General features: G+C 52.0%; 1 protein-coding gene and 1 long non-coding RNA gene across 7 annotated transcripts in view; one reads left to right on the forward strand and one right to left on the reverse strand.

The window, feature by feature from the left end:
* The window catches only part of LOC144281323 (uncharacterized), a 56,164-nt gene extending 53,881 nt beyond the window's left edge, over positions 1-2,283 (reverse strand). For 2 of the 3 annotated variants that reach the window (XR_013349901.1, XR_013349902.1), the window contains exon 1: positions 1,792-2,283. This is a non-coding gene — a long non-coding RNA (uncharacterized LOC144281323). The remainder of the gene's footprint in view (positions 1-1,791) is intronic. The other variant, XR_013349899.1, reaches the window with a different exon arrangement.
* Positions 1-13,317, forward strand: part of LRRC4B (leucine rich repeat containing 4B) — a 61,725-nt gene extending 48,408 nt beyond the window's left edge. For all 4 annotated transcript variants that reach the window (XM_077844227.1, XM_077844213.1, XM_077844223.1 and 1 more), the window contains one exon: positions 11,320-13,317. In XM_077844227.1, the coding sequence (XP_077700353.1) occupies positions 11,320-13,176 (1,857 nt within the window). In that variant the 3' untranslated portion in view covers positions 13,177-13,317. The remainder of the gene's footprint in view (positions 1-11,319) is intronic.
* The last annotated feature ends 91 nt before the right edge of the window (positions 13,318-13,408 follow it).

Raw genomic sequence — 13,408 nt, forward strand, 5'->3', positions numbered from 1 at the left:
CTCCAAGCTGGGGCTGCCCTGAGACCATGAGTCCCTGTCCCTGCCACCACCTGTCCCTCCTATGTCTGCCTGGCCCTGGCTTGTCTGCAAGCACCCAGTTCACAGCCCTGCTTCATTCACTGAGCAACTACTGTGTGCCAGGCCCTGCTGTAGGCACAGTGAACCAGATGTTTGTAGAGCTGGGTGCAGAGAGGGAAGCATGGAAGACAAGAGAGCAGGACTGGGGTGCTTTGTGCTCCTGATGGAGGTGGGAGCTAAGTAAAAGTGGGGGGAACAGAGAGGGGCAGAGGACCAGAGACCCTCCCTGCAAAGGAGCCATTGACCTGGACTGAGTCTTCACCTAACCCTGCCCATCCACTGCCTTAGGCAAAGCTGGGGTGCTCTTACCTCCCTCCCCAGGCAGTTATCTGCACCCGGGTTCAAATGCTTATCTGGGCTGGGGGTGAGGGTACAGAGGTAGGGAACAGGCCAGACTCAACCAACAGGGCAGGGCTTGGCCCAGGAGGCCTAAGAAGGCAACTCCTAGGTGGACGAATGGAAGGAGATAAGGGGAAGGGCAGGAGGAAGGGGACAGGTTAGGGTGAGTGGACGGATGGTCACATATGTGAGTGAATGGGGCAGGCATCAGGGAGGAAGAGGTCTCACAGGGCAGGGATGGTTAGAAGGCCTTAGCAAGGAGAAAAGCTTTCTTTTAGAGAGCCTTGAGTGATTAGTGCCCTGAGCAGGTGCAGAGGCTGGGATGGTGTTCCAGGAGGGGACAGCATGAGCCCAAGTGTGGAGGAGGAAGAGAAGGAAAGTGGCAGGCACAGACAGGGATGGTGCACTCAGCAGATGCCAGGAGCTCTCCGGCACTGAGCTCCTAATGTGTGAAAAGGCATTTAATCCTCTCACTAATCCTAGGAAGTAGATTTTATCATCCTCATTGCACAGATGGGGGAGCAGGCCCCCAGAGGTCTAAAATTCACCCCAAGTCACAGAGGTAGTAAAGGAGCAGCCATCAGGACTCCAGCAATCTAACCACCAGGCTACCGGGCTCACAAGCAAGAGCAGTCAATGGGGCTGGGGCAGGGACCAGTTGAGTGCAGCGGTGGAGGGCTGGCCTGTGGGGGCTGACAGGTTGGCTCCAGCCATCCTCACCCAATGTGGTTCCTGGAAGGTGGGGCACAGAGCCTCTGGTCAGCCTAGAGGTCAGTGCTAGCATAGCCTGCAACCTTCTAGAAGGTTTAGAACTTATAACTGGGTGGCATAAGGTAGAAACAAAGAAGAGGCTGTATTCTAAGTGGCTACCCTGTGCCTGGGCTGTGCTAAGTTGCTGTGATACGGGTTTGTTCTCACTTAGTCCTTGAGGCCCCTGCCCCCATGTTACAGAGGAGGACACTGAGGACCTGGGAGGCTTAGTCTAGGCCAAGTGGCTCAGTAAAGGACCCCCAAGCCTGCCAGGCTCCCTCAAGGAAGTCCCCACTGAAAAGAGAGGCACAAGGCCCTTATCTCAGGGAAGGAGGAACTACAGGAAGTCATTACAAAAGCACTGAGTACAGAAAACTAACAATATTTTTTAAATTGTGAATGCAAAAAACTAACACAAGACTGTAAACTACTAAACTTTGTTATCGGTTCATTACGTTCAAAATGTATAAGAACAATTTATCTTAATAGTGTTAAGATGAACAATTCACTTAATCATATCCTACCACAGTTAAATTTTTAATAAAGGATTTCTTGACAATTTATTTCCTTAAAAATCCCAACGGAACACAGTGAGGTTTTTCAGTGTTAGTGATGTTTACCTACCATAGCTGAAGTGGAAAGTCCCATAAATAAGAGGCCATGTTCCAGGATGAAAGGAGAGGAGAGGGGGTTGGTAGTGGTCCTCAATGAGCCCACATCCCCTTGCCTGACTGTTGTCTGTACCCTTGACACTGAGCATGGAGGCAAGTGTGCATGGAGGAAGGCTCAGCAAGTGTGAGCTAAAGGAGTGAGGGGACATACGTACTTGGCTATTAGGTGGTCGTCAGAAACCCCAGGACTATTTCCTCTGTGACATCACAGAACATCAGCGTCCTGCCAGGCAAATGTTAAGCTGGAAGGACAGGGGGAACCATCCACTCCCAAGAACCTCCCCACCTTGTCCATCTGACTCTGTGTCAGTGGTCACTGAGTGCTCTGGTTTAAGATCATCTGCTCTGGGGCCAGTGGGTAGGGGAGTGAGAGAGAAGGGAGAAAGAATAGGCTGCAAACTGTGCTGGAGTGGCCCACACCTGTCTCTCCCCCTGCAGCCAGGGCAGCACTCACATCTGTTTACACCATTGCCACCTAAGTGATCATTTACATAATTATGTTTAGTGTCCTCCTCACTTGAGGTCAGGCTCTGGGAAGTCAGGGCTGTGTCTTTCTTGTCCACGGCTGGATTCCCCAGAGCCCAGCAAGATATTTGACACATAGCAGACACTCAAAGAATATCTGTCAAATGAGCAAAACAACACATGGATAGTGGCTGAATAATGAACAGGCGTCACAGCTCAAAGAATACATTGAAAACAACAGAGAGTCCAGCCCTCTTGGCTTATAGTGGATAGACCTGATGGAGACTTCATATTTATTTAGATTGAGGAGAAGCAGACTACAAGTCCTGGTTCTGTTACTTTGGAACTTTAAGACTGAAGAGAGAGAACTTTTCCTCTCTGAATCTCCATTTCCTCAGCAATAAACTATTGGATATGAGGAGAGGCAGAGACATGTGGTTGGTAACCCCCACATGATAGGATTTCTACAAGGACTAAGTGAAATCACCACCTCAGAGCATTTAGTACAGGGTCTGGTACACAACAGGCACTTAACAAATAATGGCTTCGCCCTTCTGCCTAATTGGGAACCTGCCCAGGATGGCACTTTGTTTCAGAGTAAGGATTGGATCAGCCTGGTGTTGTTTGGGAGAAGAGGAGAAGAACTGGCTGACTTTGGTCTTTAGGTATGTATGTTAAATTTTAAGGATAACTACTAAAAGAAGAGAAAGAGAAAATATATAAATTCCAAAATTGTAGATGGAGAACCTGGAATAAAAAGAAACTCAATCAGTGAAAAAGATGACAGGAAGGAGAAAGAATAGGCTGCAAGAAATCAGGACAAACAAAAAGCACAAAACAAAACAACAGTAAGAATAATTCCCAGTGTATTAGTGATTACAATAAATGTAAATGGACTAAACTTCCAGTTAAAGGACAAGAGATTTTCAGACTGTATTAGAAACAAAATCCAGGGACGCCTGGGTGGCTCAGCGGTTGAGCATCTGCCTTTGGCCCAGGGCATGATTCTGGGATCCGGGATCAAGTCCCACATCGGGCTCCTTGCAGGGAGCCTGCTTCTCCCTCTGCCTATGTCTCTGCCTCTCTCTCTCTCTGTGTCTCTCATAAGTAAATAAATAAAATCTTAAAAAAAAAAAAAAAGAAACAAACAAAATCCAAAAGACACCCTAAGATACCAGGTCAGAATGGATGAAAGCAAATAAGAGGGTGAATGCTAACAACAACAAAAAGAAAGTAAGTTGGACCCAGTTTTGCCACTGAGGGCTTCAAGATATATTGGCATTGTCGCCCAGGCCAAAAAGTGTGCAGGTGCAAATCAACTGACACAACTGGGGTGATTTCCAAATCAGAGTCTTGTCCACTCTGGCCCATTCACTCAACACGCTTGGCTGAAGTTGGCCATGAACTAGGGGAAAGGGAATGCAGAAACCATCCAGATGGAGTGTACTCGCCAAGGAGAGGGTTGCGTTAAGCCGGTGTGATAAGAGAAGGTGTGTGACGCCTTAGTGAGCAGGGGAACAAAGAGGGCTTGCCACAGGGAAGGCAACTGGAATTTCCCAGAGAACAAGGAAGGAGACAGCATTCTGAGCAAAGGGCACAGCTTGTGCAAAGGCAGAGAGGCTGGGAAGAGCATGGTGATCACATGGAACCCATACATCTCCCTGGGGCTAGAGGAGAGGAGAGGAGAGGCACTGGGGGAGTCCTGCAGGGCCTCTGACCCCAGATCAAAGGTGCTAGGGAGGACTGTGAGCAGGGATATGGTAGTGTCTGAATAGCATGTTAGCCACTGTAGAGGAAAGATACTGAGGAAGAAACTGGATGTCCAGAGTTGGACAAACATTAATGATCATTATGAGCTGAATCAGCAATTTTAAATATATATATTACTGCATGCTTGCCATGTTCCAAGCACTCACAATTTTGTCCAAGCCTCCCAGTAATCCTGCAGCACCTGTGAGGAAATGTGGGCTCAGAGATATAGACAGAGATAGAACACTTACCAAAGGTCACACAGCTGGTCAGCAGCAAAGCCAGGATTCCACCCCGGGCCCAGCAACTCCCCACTAGGCTGCCTCCCCAGGCATCCTGCAGAGGAGGGAGAATTGCCTGGAATCCTGGTAAAAATAAAAGCACTCACTATTTAAAGCAACCCTACAGCACATCTTCAATAAAGCCAAGCTTCCCTTTACAGCAACACCCCCGTCCTGCTTAGTTCTCAAGTGCATTAGTAAAGTGTTTGGGGGGACCCCACCCCCCTTGGAAATGCCCCTCATCTCCCTTCACACATGCCCTTCCCATTGGTATTGAGATCAAGCGCACAGAGCAGGAGCAGCCTCAGACTCTGCCAGCATACACCTTCTGGACATATCCTAGTTTCAGCCCTCTATCCAGAGGGCCCGGGAGATGTGGGAGCATCTCTGGACTGGAATCCCAGCTGTGCACTCCCCAGAGGGCCCAGTGGGCAGCCCGACTGAGTCACTGGACCTCATTGAGCCTAGGCTTCCAGGTTCAAACCCCAGCTCTGCTGCTTCCTCATTGTGTGACTTCACTAAGCAGGTTCCTTCTCTGAAAAGTAAGCCTAACGACAGCTGCCTTGCAGGGCTGGTGGGGGGCAGCTGAGGTGACAAATGAATGCCCGGCCCAGAGCCTGACATCTGTCACCTGGATTCGGTGAGCACCTGTAGTACCAAGCCTTGTGCTAAGCAAATGTCAGTGATTCTCTTGAGTCTTGAGGACAACGTTGTAAGGTTGACATTGCGATGCCCTTTCACAGCCAATGGCTCCTCCCCCATTTGCTCCTTCAGAACTGCTTTATCTGGAGCATGCAATGAAAACTAATGGATGGATGAATGAATAAGAGACATTTGGTCTGGATCCAGGGAAGAGAGCAGGAATTTTCCAAATGGACAAAAAGGGAAAGGCATCCTGCGAAGAGGGAACAGCATATGCAAGGATAGTTCCAGAAGGTGTTAATGGCTAAAATGTCACTGGAGTGAGGACTGAAAAGAGCAGGGGCCATGCAGAGGGGAGAGGCAGGCAAATGCCAGGCCAAGCGGGCTTCTGATGCAGAAAGCAGTGAAAGCACTGGGGAGCCCTGGAGGGCTCCAGAGGAGGGCCCCCCTCCTCCTTGGTGTGAGCTGGTGGGGGGCCGTAATGAGAACAGGGACCCTGGAAGGAGGGAGGAGCAGCCAGGAATGCAGTGCTTTGCTCCCCAGCTTGCAGATGAGTTTCCTGGGAACTGGGGAGGCCCCAGAACTAAGTGCCACCGAGACTGGGTGAGGGTAAGTTGTCTCTAGCTCCTGGGCCAGCAGCCCCTTTGTTCTAGATTTCTCGGTCCAAATTCTCAAGTCTAACCTTTTCAGACCCCACCTCATTCTCCCCCTGGTGATTAGCAATGACCAGATCCTCCTCCTCCAGCTGCTGTTGTCCTTACTATTATTTCTAATAGAAACAGCTAGTGAGGGCCTGCTTTGTGCTGCAAGCGTTTCCCAAGGCGATGATAAAAGGCACCCTGCAAGGAGGGTTCTGTGCCTGTGATGTTTGGGAAACCCAGAGTGGAGCAAAGTGGAACAGTGCTTCCCCACAGGACTTCCCGGACTTCCAGCCTGCAGCAGTGGCGCCTCCAGGAGGGACCGCATGACTCTAGATGTTTTTGATCAGGGAAGCTTTTTGTTGCTGCTGTTGTGTAGCACCTCACGGGATGAGCCCACATATTCCTTGTGCTCCCTTGGAGGAATGAACCAAGGCTGCAGCCACCCACGTGGCCACGGAAGCCAGGTCCCAGGGCCTCGCAGGGTCCTGGGGCTACGCTTCCAGTCTTGGGTATACGGCCGGGTGTCTACAGAGACCCCAAGCCAACCCACCTCGAGGTCATCTTGCCAAGTGTGTTTTGTCCCTTCCCCTAGTCAGATTCTGCAGGTGCCACCAGCGAGCTTTGACCAGACTCCTTCATGTGATAGCATTTACTGGGGTTTTATCCCCCTCTAAAAGTTAGCCATGGGGGCACCTGGGTGGCTCAATCAGTTAAATGCCTGCCTTCGGCTCAGGTCATGATCCTGGAGTCCTGGGATCCAGCCCCACAGCTCCCTGCTCAGCAGCGGGGAGTCTGCTTCACCATCTGCCCCTTTCCACTTGTATTCTCTCTCTCTCTCTCTCTCTCAAATAAATAATATTTTTTAAAAATTTTTTTAAAGATTTTATTTATTTATTCCTGAGAGAGAGGAAGAGGCAGAGGGAGAAGCAGGCTTCGTGCAGGGAGCCCGACATGGGACTCAATCCCAGGACTCGATCCTGGGCCTCCAGGATCACACCCTAAGCTGAAGGCAGATGCTCAACCACTAAGCCACCCAGGTGCCCCAAATAAGTAAATAATCTTTAAAAACTAAATAAGGGACACCTGGGTGGCTCAGCGGTTGAGCATCTGCCTTTGGCCCAGGGTGTGATCCTGGGGTCTTGGGATCGAGTCCCACATCGGGCTCCCTGCATGGAGCCTGCTTCTCCCTCTGCTTGTGTCTCTGCCTCTCTCTGTGTGTCTCTCATGAATAAATAAATAAAATATTAAAAAATAAATAATAAAAATAAAAAATAAATAAAAGTAGGGCAGCCCTGGTGGCTCAGCGGTTTGGTGCTGCCTTCAGTCCACGGCATGATCCTGGAGACCCAGGATCGAGTCCCGCATCGGGCTCCCTGCATGGAGCCTGCTTCTCCCTCTGCCTGTGTCTCTTCCTCTCTCTCTTTCTCTATGTCTCTCATGAATAAATAAATAAAAAATCTTTAAAAAAAAAGAATACAGTCTACTGTATTCTATATAAATAAATAAATAAATAAATAAATAAATAAATAAATAAATAAATAAATGTTAGCCATGTTCACTACAGGAAATTAGAGAAGGCAGAAGCGTATTAAGGAAAAGAAATAATTAACCCCGGCAAGTCCATCTCAATGTCCCACAGGAGGTATAACCCTGGGAAACAATTCAAGATAGCCATGGAAATCGTTTTTGAAGCATATATTACAAAATGGGAAAATACAGTGTAATACTATTTTTTTAGGTTTTATTTTTATTTGTCATCCCTACCTTCAACATGGGGCTCAAACTCACGACTCTGAGATCAAGAGTTACACGCTCTACCAACTAAGCCAGCCAGGCAGCCCTCCAGTATAATACTATTAATATAGGGCCAAGGAGAGTATATTATGTCACCAAAATGTTGTAAAATATTTAAAAATGTGAAAAAGAGATATCTTTGCATTATATACATAGAAAAAAGATTGTAAGGATATATGCCAAATTGTTAACGTAAGTAGAGGGCCTGTGGCTGATTTTTCTTTTCTTTGTAGACTTTTTCCTGAAATGAGTATATATCACTTTTATCAGCAGCAGGGGGAAAGGCATATGGAAATTTGCTTTGTTATTCTATCTAATGTCCACCAAAGCTTGTAGGAGATTTTAGCTGATGTATGTTCCAGGGGACAGTCCCTTCCTGGTCCCTACTCTGAGCTGTCTCCCCAAACTCCATCCCACTGTTCCTGGAAACTGTTCACATGATCTGAGAATCGCAAAGTTTTAACAGCCCAATTGTATCTCCTCATCTGTCCCTTTTGCCCTGAGCATACAAAGACCCCTTCCTCAGGCCAGGGGCCCTGAGCTGTTCTCCTCAGGAATCTGATTGCCACGGAGGGAACAGAGGGAACCACCCTCAGTTCTGGTTGGGAAGGGCCTCTGAGACAGTGGCCCCTGGGGGTGCGTGGACTCTGATGGATGACCAGGGCATGTAGTTGGCTGGGGCGGGGGCTGGGTGGCATAGGAGCTGGGTGTTGATAGGCAGATGGCAGGAGGCCAGAAAAAAAGTAGGGAAGTCTTCCTGGCAGAGGGAACAGCAAGTGCAGAGTCCCAGAGGCTGCATTCTGGGACCTGCTGAGAGGAAAAGGAGGAGGGGGTGACACTGGAAGAGGAAGGGGAGGTGGTGCCAAGCCCAAACCCATCAGTGCCGCTGGAGGCCGGAGGCTCGTCATCATTCCTAGTCTTTGTCAGTGTGGAGTGGAAGAACCTTGTGCTGGGAAAAATGAGGCTCCTGGAGAAACAGGGGGTGTGGGCGTAAACAGAAGTCTGGGGCCTGGTGTCCAGGTGGGAGAGGAGGAAGATGAGCAAGGCTGGGCCATGGGATGGAGAGGAGGGGAAAGGATGGGGAGCCAGAGAACATGAGCTGGCTCCAGAGAACAGTGGAGAACTGGCGGGTCCCACCCAGAGAGTGTTAGGCTCATATCCCTGATTTTCAGTTAGATGGTGCAGTAAGGGGCTCTCCGTCCCAAGAGCCACCCTTCACAGGCCCTGACCCCAATAGTGTGCTGGTTGCGGAACGCCAACACCACAACCAATGGGTCAAGAGCCCCTGAGCACTCTCCAGTGATCACAGCACGGCCCCCAACGTGGCTTTCACTCTCCCTTCATGGCCAGCCCTGGATGGGAGGCCCAGTGAGTCCAACCAACAGGCCCCATAGCCAGGAGGGGGAGCCTGAACCAGGCTCTGTCTTCACTGTACAGATGGTGTCCCAGCCACTGGCCACCTCTGTGGGCTTCCTTTCCCACCTTTCGGCAACAGGTGCCACCAGTCCTAGCTCATAAAGCTGCTGGAGGATAAAACACAGTTGTGTTCACAAAGCTTCAAGGAGTCAAGGAAGCACCTGGTAAACCTGCCCGGCCTAATGTGATGTCACTGGCCACACGGGGCCACTGAGCACATGGGCTGTAAGCCACACATGGAGTTTCAAAGACTTGGTGCAAAAAGAGGGTAAAATATCTCATTCATAAGTTCTCATCTTGATTACCTGTTGAAATCATAAATTCTAGATAGAGTGGGTTAAATAAATCTAGTATTAAAATTGATTTCACCTGTTTCTTTTTCTTTTTCTTTTTTTTAATGTGGCTTCTAGGAGATATAAAAGTAAATCTGGAGTTCACATTGTATTTCTGCTGAAAATAGTACTGACCTAAGTAGTGGGTATTGTTATTCTGTGATTATGACAGTATCGAGAATCTTTATTGTCCCTTAAGCTGGGTGCCTCTCAGGTACAGTCTTTTTAAAGATAAATCTTTATTTATTTTTAAGTAGCCTCCATGCCCAGCATGAAGCCCAGTGTGGGGCTTGAACTCACAGCCCTGAGATTGAGACCTGAGCTGAGATCAGGAGTAGGACGCTTAACCGACTGGGCCACCAGGTGCCCCTAAAAAACTTTTCAAAGTGTTTTTCTACTTATTATAAAAGTAACTTAGGTTCACTAAAGAAATCAGTAAATAAAAATTGCCCTTAATCCCCGACAGCTGGAATTTATTACCAGGAGCTTAGAGTATTACAGTCTTGGTACATATATGAGTACACCTAATTCTTCAGGTTCTTTTTAAAATTCTACGAAGTCAGAAGGGTGCCTGGCTGGCTCAGTCAGTGGAACATGCTACCCTTGATCTCAGGGTTGTGAGTTCAAGCCCCATGCTGGGTGGAGAGATTATGTAAAAATAAAATCTTTAAATAAAGTAAAATCTTAAAAAGTGGTGACCACATAGTATGGTGTTTGGAGTTCTCTATTTCCCAGCTAATATCATAAGGCAGGCATTCCCCCAAGGCATTAACAAGGCTTCAGAAATGCCATCTGATGGCTTCAGGGTAGGCCATGACTCAGTGTAGCCAGCACTGTGACTGCGACTGCTAAGGGGAATCTGGTCAGGTTCTGCCTCTGTGCCCAGCCCAGCATTGCCCCTCCTGTGGCCCCTCTGCCTCAGATGGGAGAGGGGGTGCAGCCAAGTTCAGGGGTGAAGAGCGGGGACAGCCGGCCTCCAGCCAGTCCCAGTCTGTCACCTCCTCCCGACTGACCTTGGGCGAGTCACTGGACCTCTCTCTGCCTCCTGCTGAGATGGAGATAATTTTAAAACAGCAGATGTGTTTTGGCCTCTGCTGTTAAAGGGTGAGGTACCAATGTCCAGCACATAGTTTATAGCGCCCCCTGGGACCTTCCCCTTAGCAAGTGTGGGACTTCTAGAGTGAAGTGTCAGAATAGTCGCATGTGTGGGAGCAAGAAGAGCTTTAACGAGCTTCTTATGAGTTCTGATCAGGCTCTACCACCGAATGGTACTTGGTGCCAAAGTTTGGGAAAATCTTCCGGTATTCAGAGCTTTATGGATTTCATAGTCCCAGATATTGAGTAAGCACCTATCTCGTAGGACAGTTTTGGCGGATTAAATGGGTCGTTGCCCATAAAGCATTTAGAATGGTGTCTGGTGCCAAAGAGGGGCTCAGTGCATGTTAGCTGTTGGTGTATTTTCAATCTTTTTTACTGAGGCGTAACTTACATTTTGAAGTATAATTTACATATAACAAAATGCCCCTGTTTTAGGTACAGTTTGGGGAGTTTTGACAGTTGTATTCATCCGTATAGCCACCACCCCAGCTGAGAACCTTTCCATCACCCCAGAAAGTTCTCTCATGTCCCTTCCCAGCCTGGCCTCCCCCTACGCACTCAGAGACCACTGCTTAGGACACACAGAATGTGGAACCAATGGGACCCTACCATAGGCCCTCCTTTGTGTCTGGCTTCTCTTATTCAACACGATACCCCCCCATGAGATTCGCCATGTGTATCGATAGCTGCTTCCTTTTCAGGAGCCATCGTGTTTGGCTGTTCCCCGGACGACAGACATTTGGGTTGTTTCCAGTTAGGCTGTTAGGAACACGGCTGCCAGGGGCACCCGTCAGGCAACCTTGGAGGGACATCTGCTCTCCTTTCCCTCGGGGAAATAGTCAGGAGTGGGCTGGCCAGGCCGTGTGTAACGGTGTGTGATGCGTGTAAATGGTGTGTTTAGCCTTGTCAGAAACCATCAAACTGTTACCCAACATGATCTTCCGGTCTTCCACTCCCCCGCCCCACCACTACGAGGGACAGAGGGCTGGCCTGGTGGTGGCGCCCCTCTCTGATGATTACCCACAGGTCCTCACTCTCGCCTGTCTCCCCTCCCCCACCCCAGGTGATCCGGACAGACACGTTCAAGCACCTGCGACACCTGGAGATCCTGCAGCTGAGCAAGAACCTGGTGCGCAAGATCGAGGTGGGCGCCTTCAACGGGCTGCCCAGCCTCAACACGCTAGAGCTGTTCGACAACCGGCTCACGACAGTGCCCACGCAGGCCTTTGAGTACCTGTCCAAGCTGCGGGAGCTCTGGCTACGCAACAACCCCATCGAGAGCATCCCCTCATACGCCTTCAACCGCGTGCCCTCGCTGCGGCGCCTCGACCTGGGCGAGCTCAAACGGCTGGAGTACATCTCGGAGGCGGCCTTCGAGGGCCTGGTCAACCTGCGCTACCTCAACCTGGGCATGTGCAACCTCAAGGACATCCCTAACCTGACAGCCCTGGTGCGCCTGGAGGAGCTGGAGCTGTCAGGCAACCGGCTGGACCTGATCCGCCCGGGCTCCTTCCAGGGCCTCACCAGCCTGCGCAAGCTGTGGCTCATGCACGCCCAGGTGGCCACCATTGAGCGCAATGCCTTCGACGACCTCAAGTCGCTGGAGGAGCTCAACCTGTCCCACAACAACCTGATGTCGCTGCCCCACGACCTCTTCACGCCCCTGCACCGCCTGGAGCGCGTCCACCTCAATCACAACCCCTGGCACTGCAACTGCGACGTGCTCTGGCTGAGCTGGTGGCTCAAGGAGACAGTGCCCAGCAATACAACGTGCTGTGCCCGCTGCCACGCACCAGCCGGCCTCAAGGGCCGCTACATCGGGGAGCTGGACCAGTCGCACTTCACCTGCTATGCGCCGGTCATCGTGGAGCCGCCCACGGACCTGAATGTCACAGAGGGCATGGCCGCGGAGCTCAAGTGTCGCACGGGCACCTCCATGACCTCCGTCAACTGGCTGACGCCCAATGGCACCCTCATGACCCACGGCTCCTACCGTGTGCGCATCTCAGTCCTACACGATGGCACACTCAACTTCACCAATGTCACGGTGCAGGACACGGGCCAGTACACGTGCATGGTGACGAACTCCGCAGGCAACACCACCGCCTCGGCCACGCTCAACGTGTCAGCCGTGGACCCCGTGGCGGCTGGCGGCGGTGGCCCTGGAGGCGGCAGCGGTGGCCCAGGGGGCAGCGGGGGCAGCCCGGGAGGCGGTGGGGGCGGCGGCTACACCTACTTTACCACCGTCACCGTGGAGACCCTGGAGACACAGCCCGGAGAGGAGACCCTGCAGCCGCGGGGGACGGAGAAGGAGCCACCCGGGCCCACCACGGACGGCGTCTGGGGCGGGGGCCGGCCAGGGGACGCCGCAGGCCCTGCCTCGTCGTCCACCACGGCGCCCGCCCCACGCTCCTCGCGGCCCACGGAGAAGGCGTTCACGGTGCCCATCACGGACGTGACGGAGAACGCCCTCAAGGACCTGGACGACGTCATGAAGACCACCAAGATCATCATCGGCTGCTTCGTGGCCATCACGTTCATGGCTGCCGTGATGCTCGTGGCCTTCTACAAGCTGCGCAAGCAGCACCAGCTCCACAAGCACCACGGGCCCACGCGCACCGTGGAGATCATCAACGTGGAGGACGAGCTGCCTGCCGCCTCGGCTGTGTCTGTGGCCGCCGCCGCTGCAGTGGCCGGTGGGGGGGGCGTGGGCGGGGACAGTCACCTGGCCCTGCCCGCCCTGGAGCGCGACCACCTCAACCACCACCACTACGTGGCGGCCGCCTTCAAGGCGCACTACAGCGGCAACCCCAGCGGCGGGGGCTGCGGGGGCAAGGGCCCCCCGGGGCTCAACTCCATCCACGAACCTCTGCTCTTCAAGAGTGGCTCCAAGGAGAATGTGCAAGAGACGCAGATCTGAAGCCGCCGGGCGGGGTGGGGGGTAGGGGGCGCGCCCCCGGGGACCCGGGCCCCCCTGGGACCCTCCCCACAGCCCTGGCCCCGCCCTCGGACCGCGCGGGGCAGGTGGGGGCCGGAGGGGCCGCAGCCCCGCTTGCGTATGGACCCCAGGGCGGCGCACCCCCGCGAGGACAGGGCGGGGCTCCGGGACGCGAGCCTCCGCGGTTCGGCCGCCCCCGCCCCCATCCCAGGCG

Source organism: Canis aureus, chromosome 1 (genome assembly GCF_053574225.1).
Source record: "Canis aureus isolate CA01 chromosome 1, VMU_Caureus_v.1.0, whole genome shotgun sequence".
NCBI classification, from domain to species: Eukaryota; Metazoa; Chordata; class Mammalia; order Carnivora; family Canidae; genus Canis; species Canis aureus.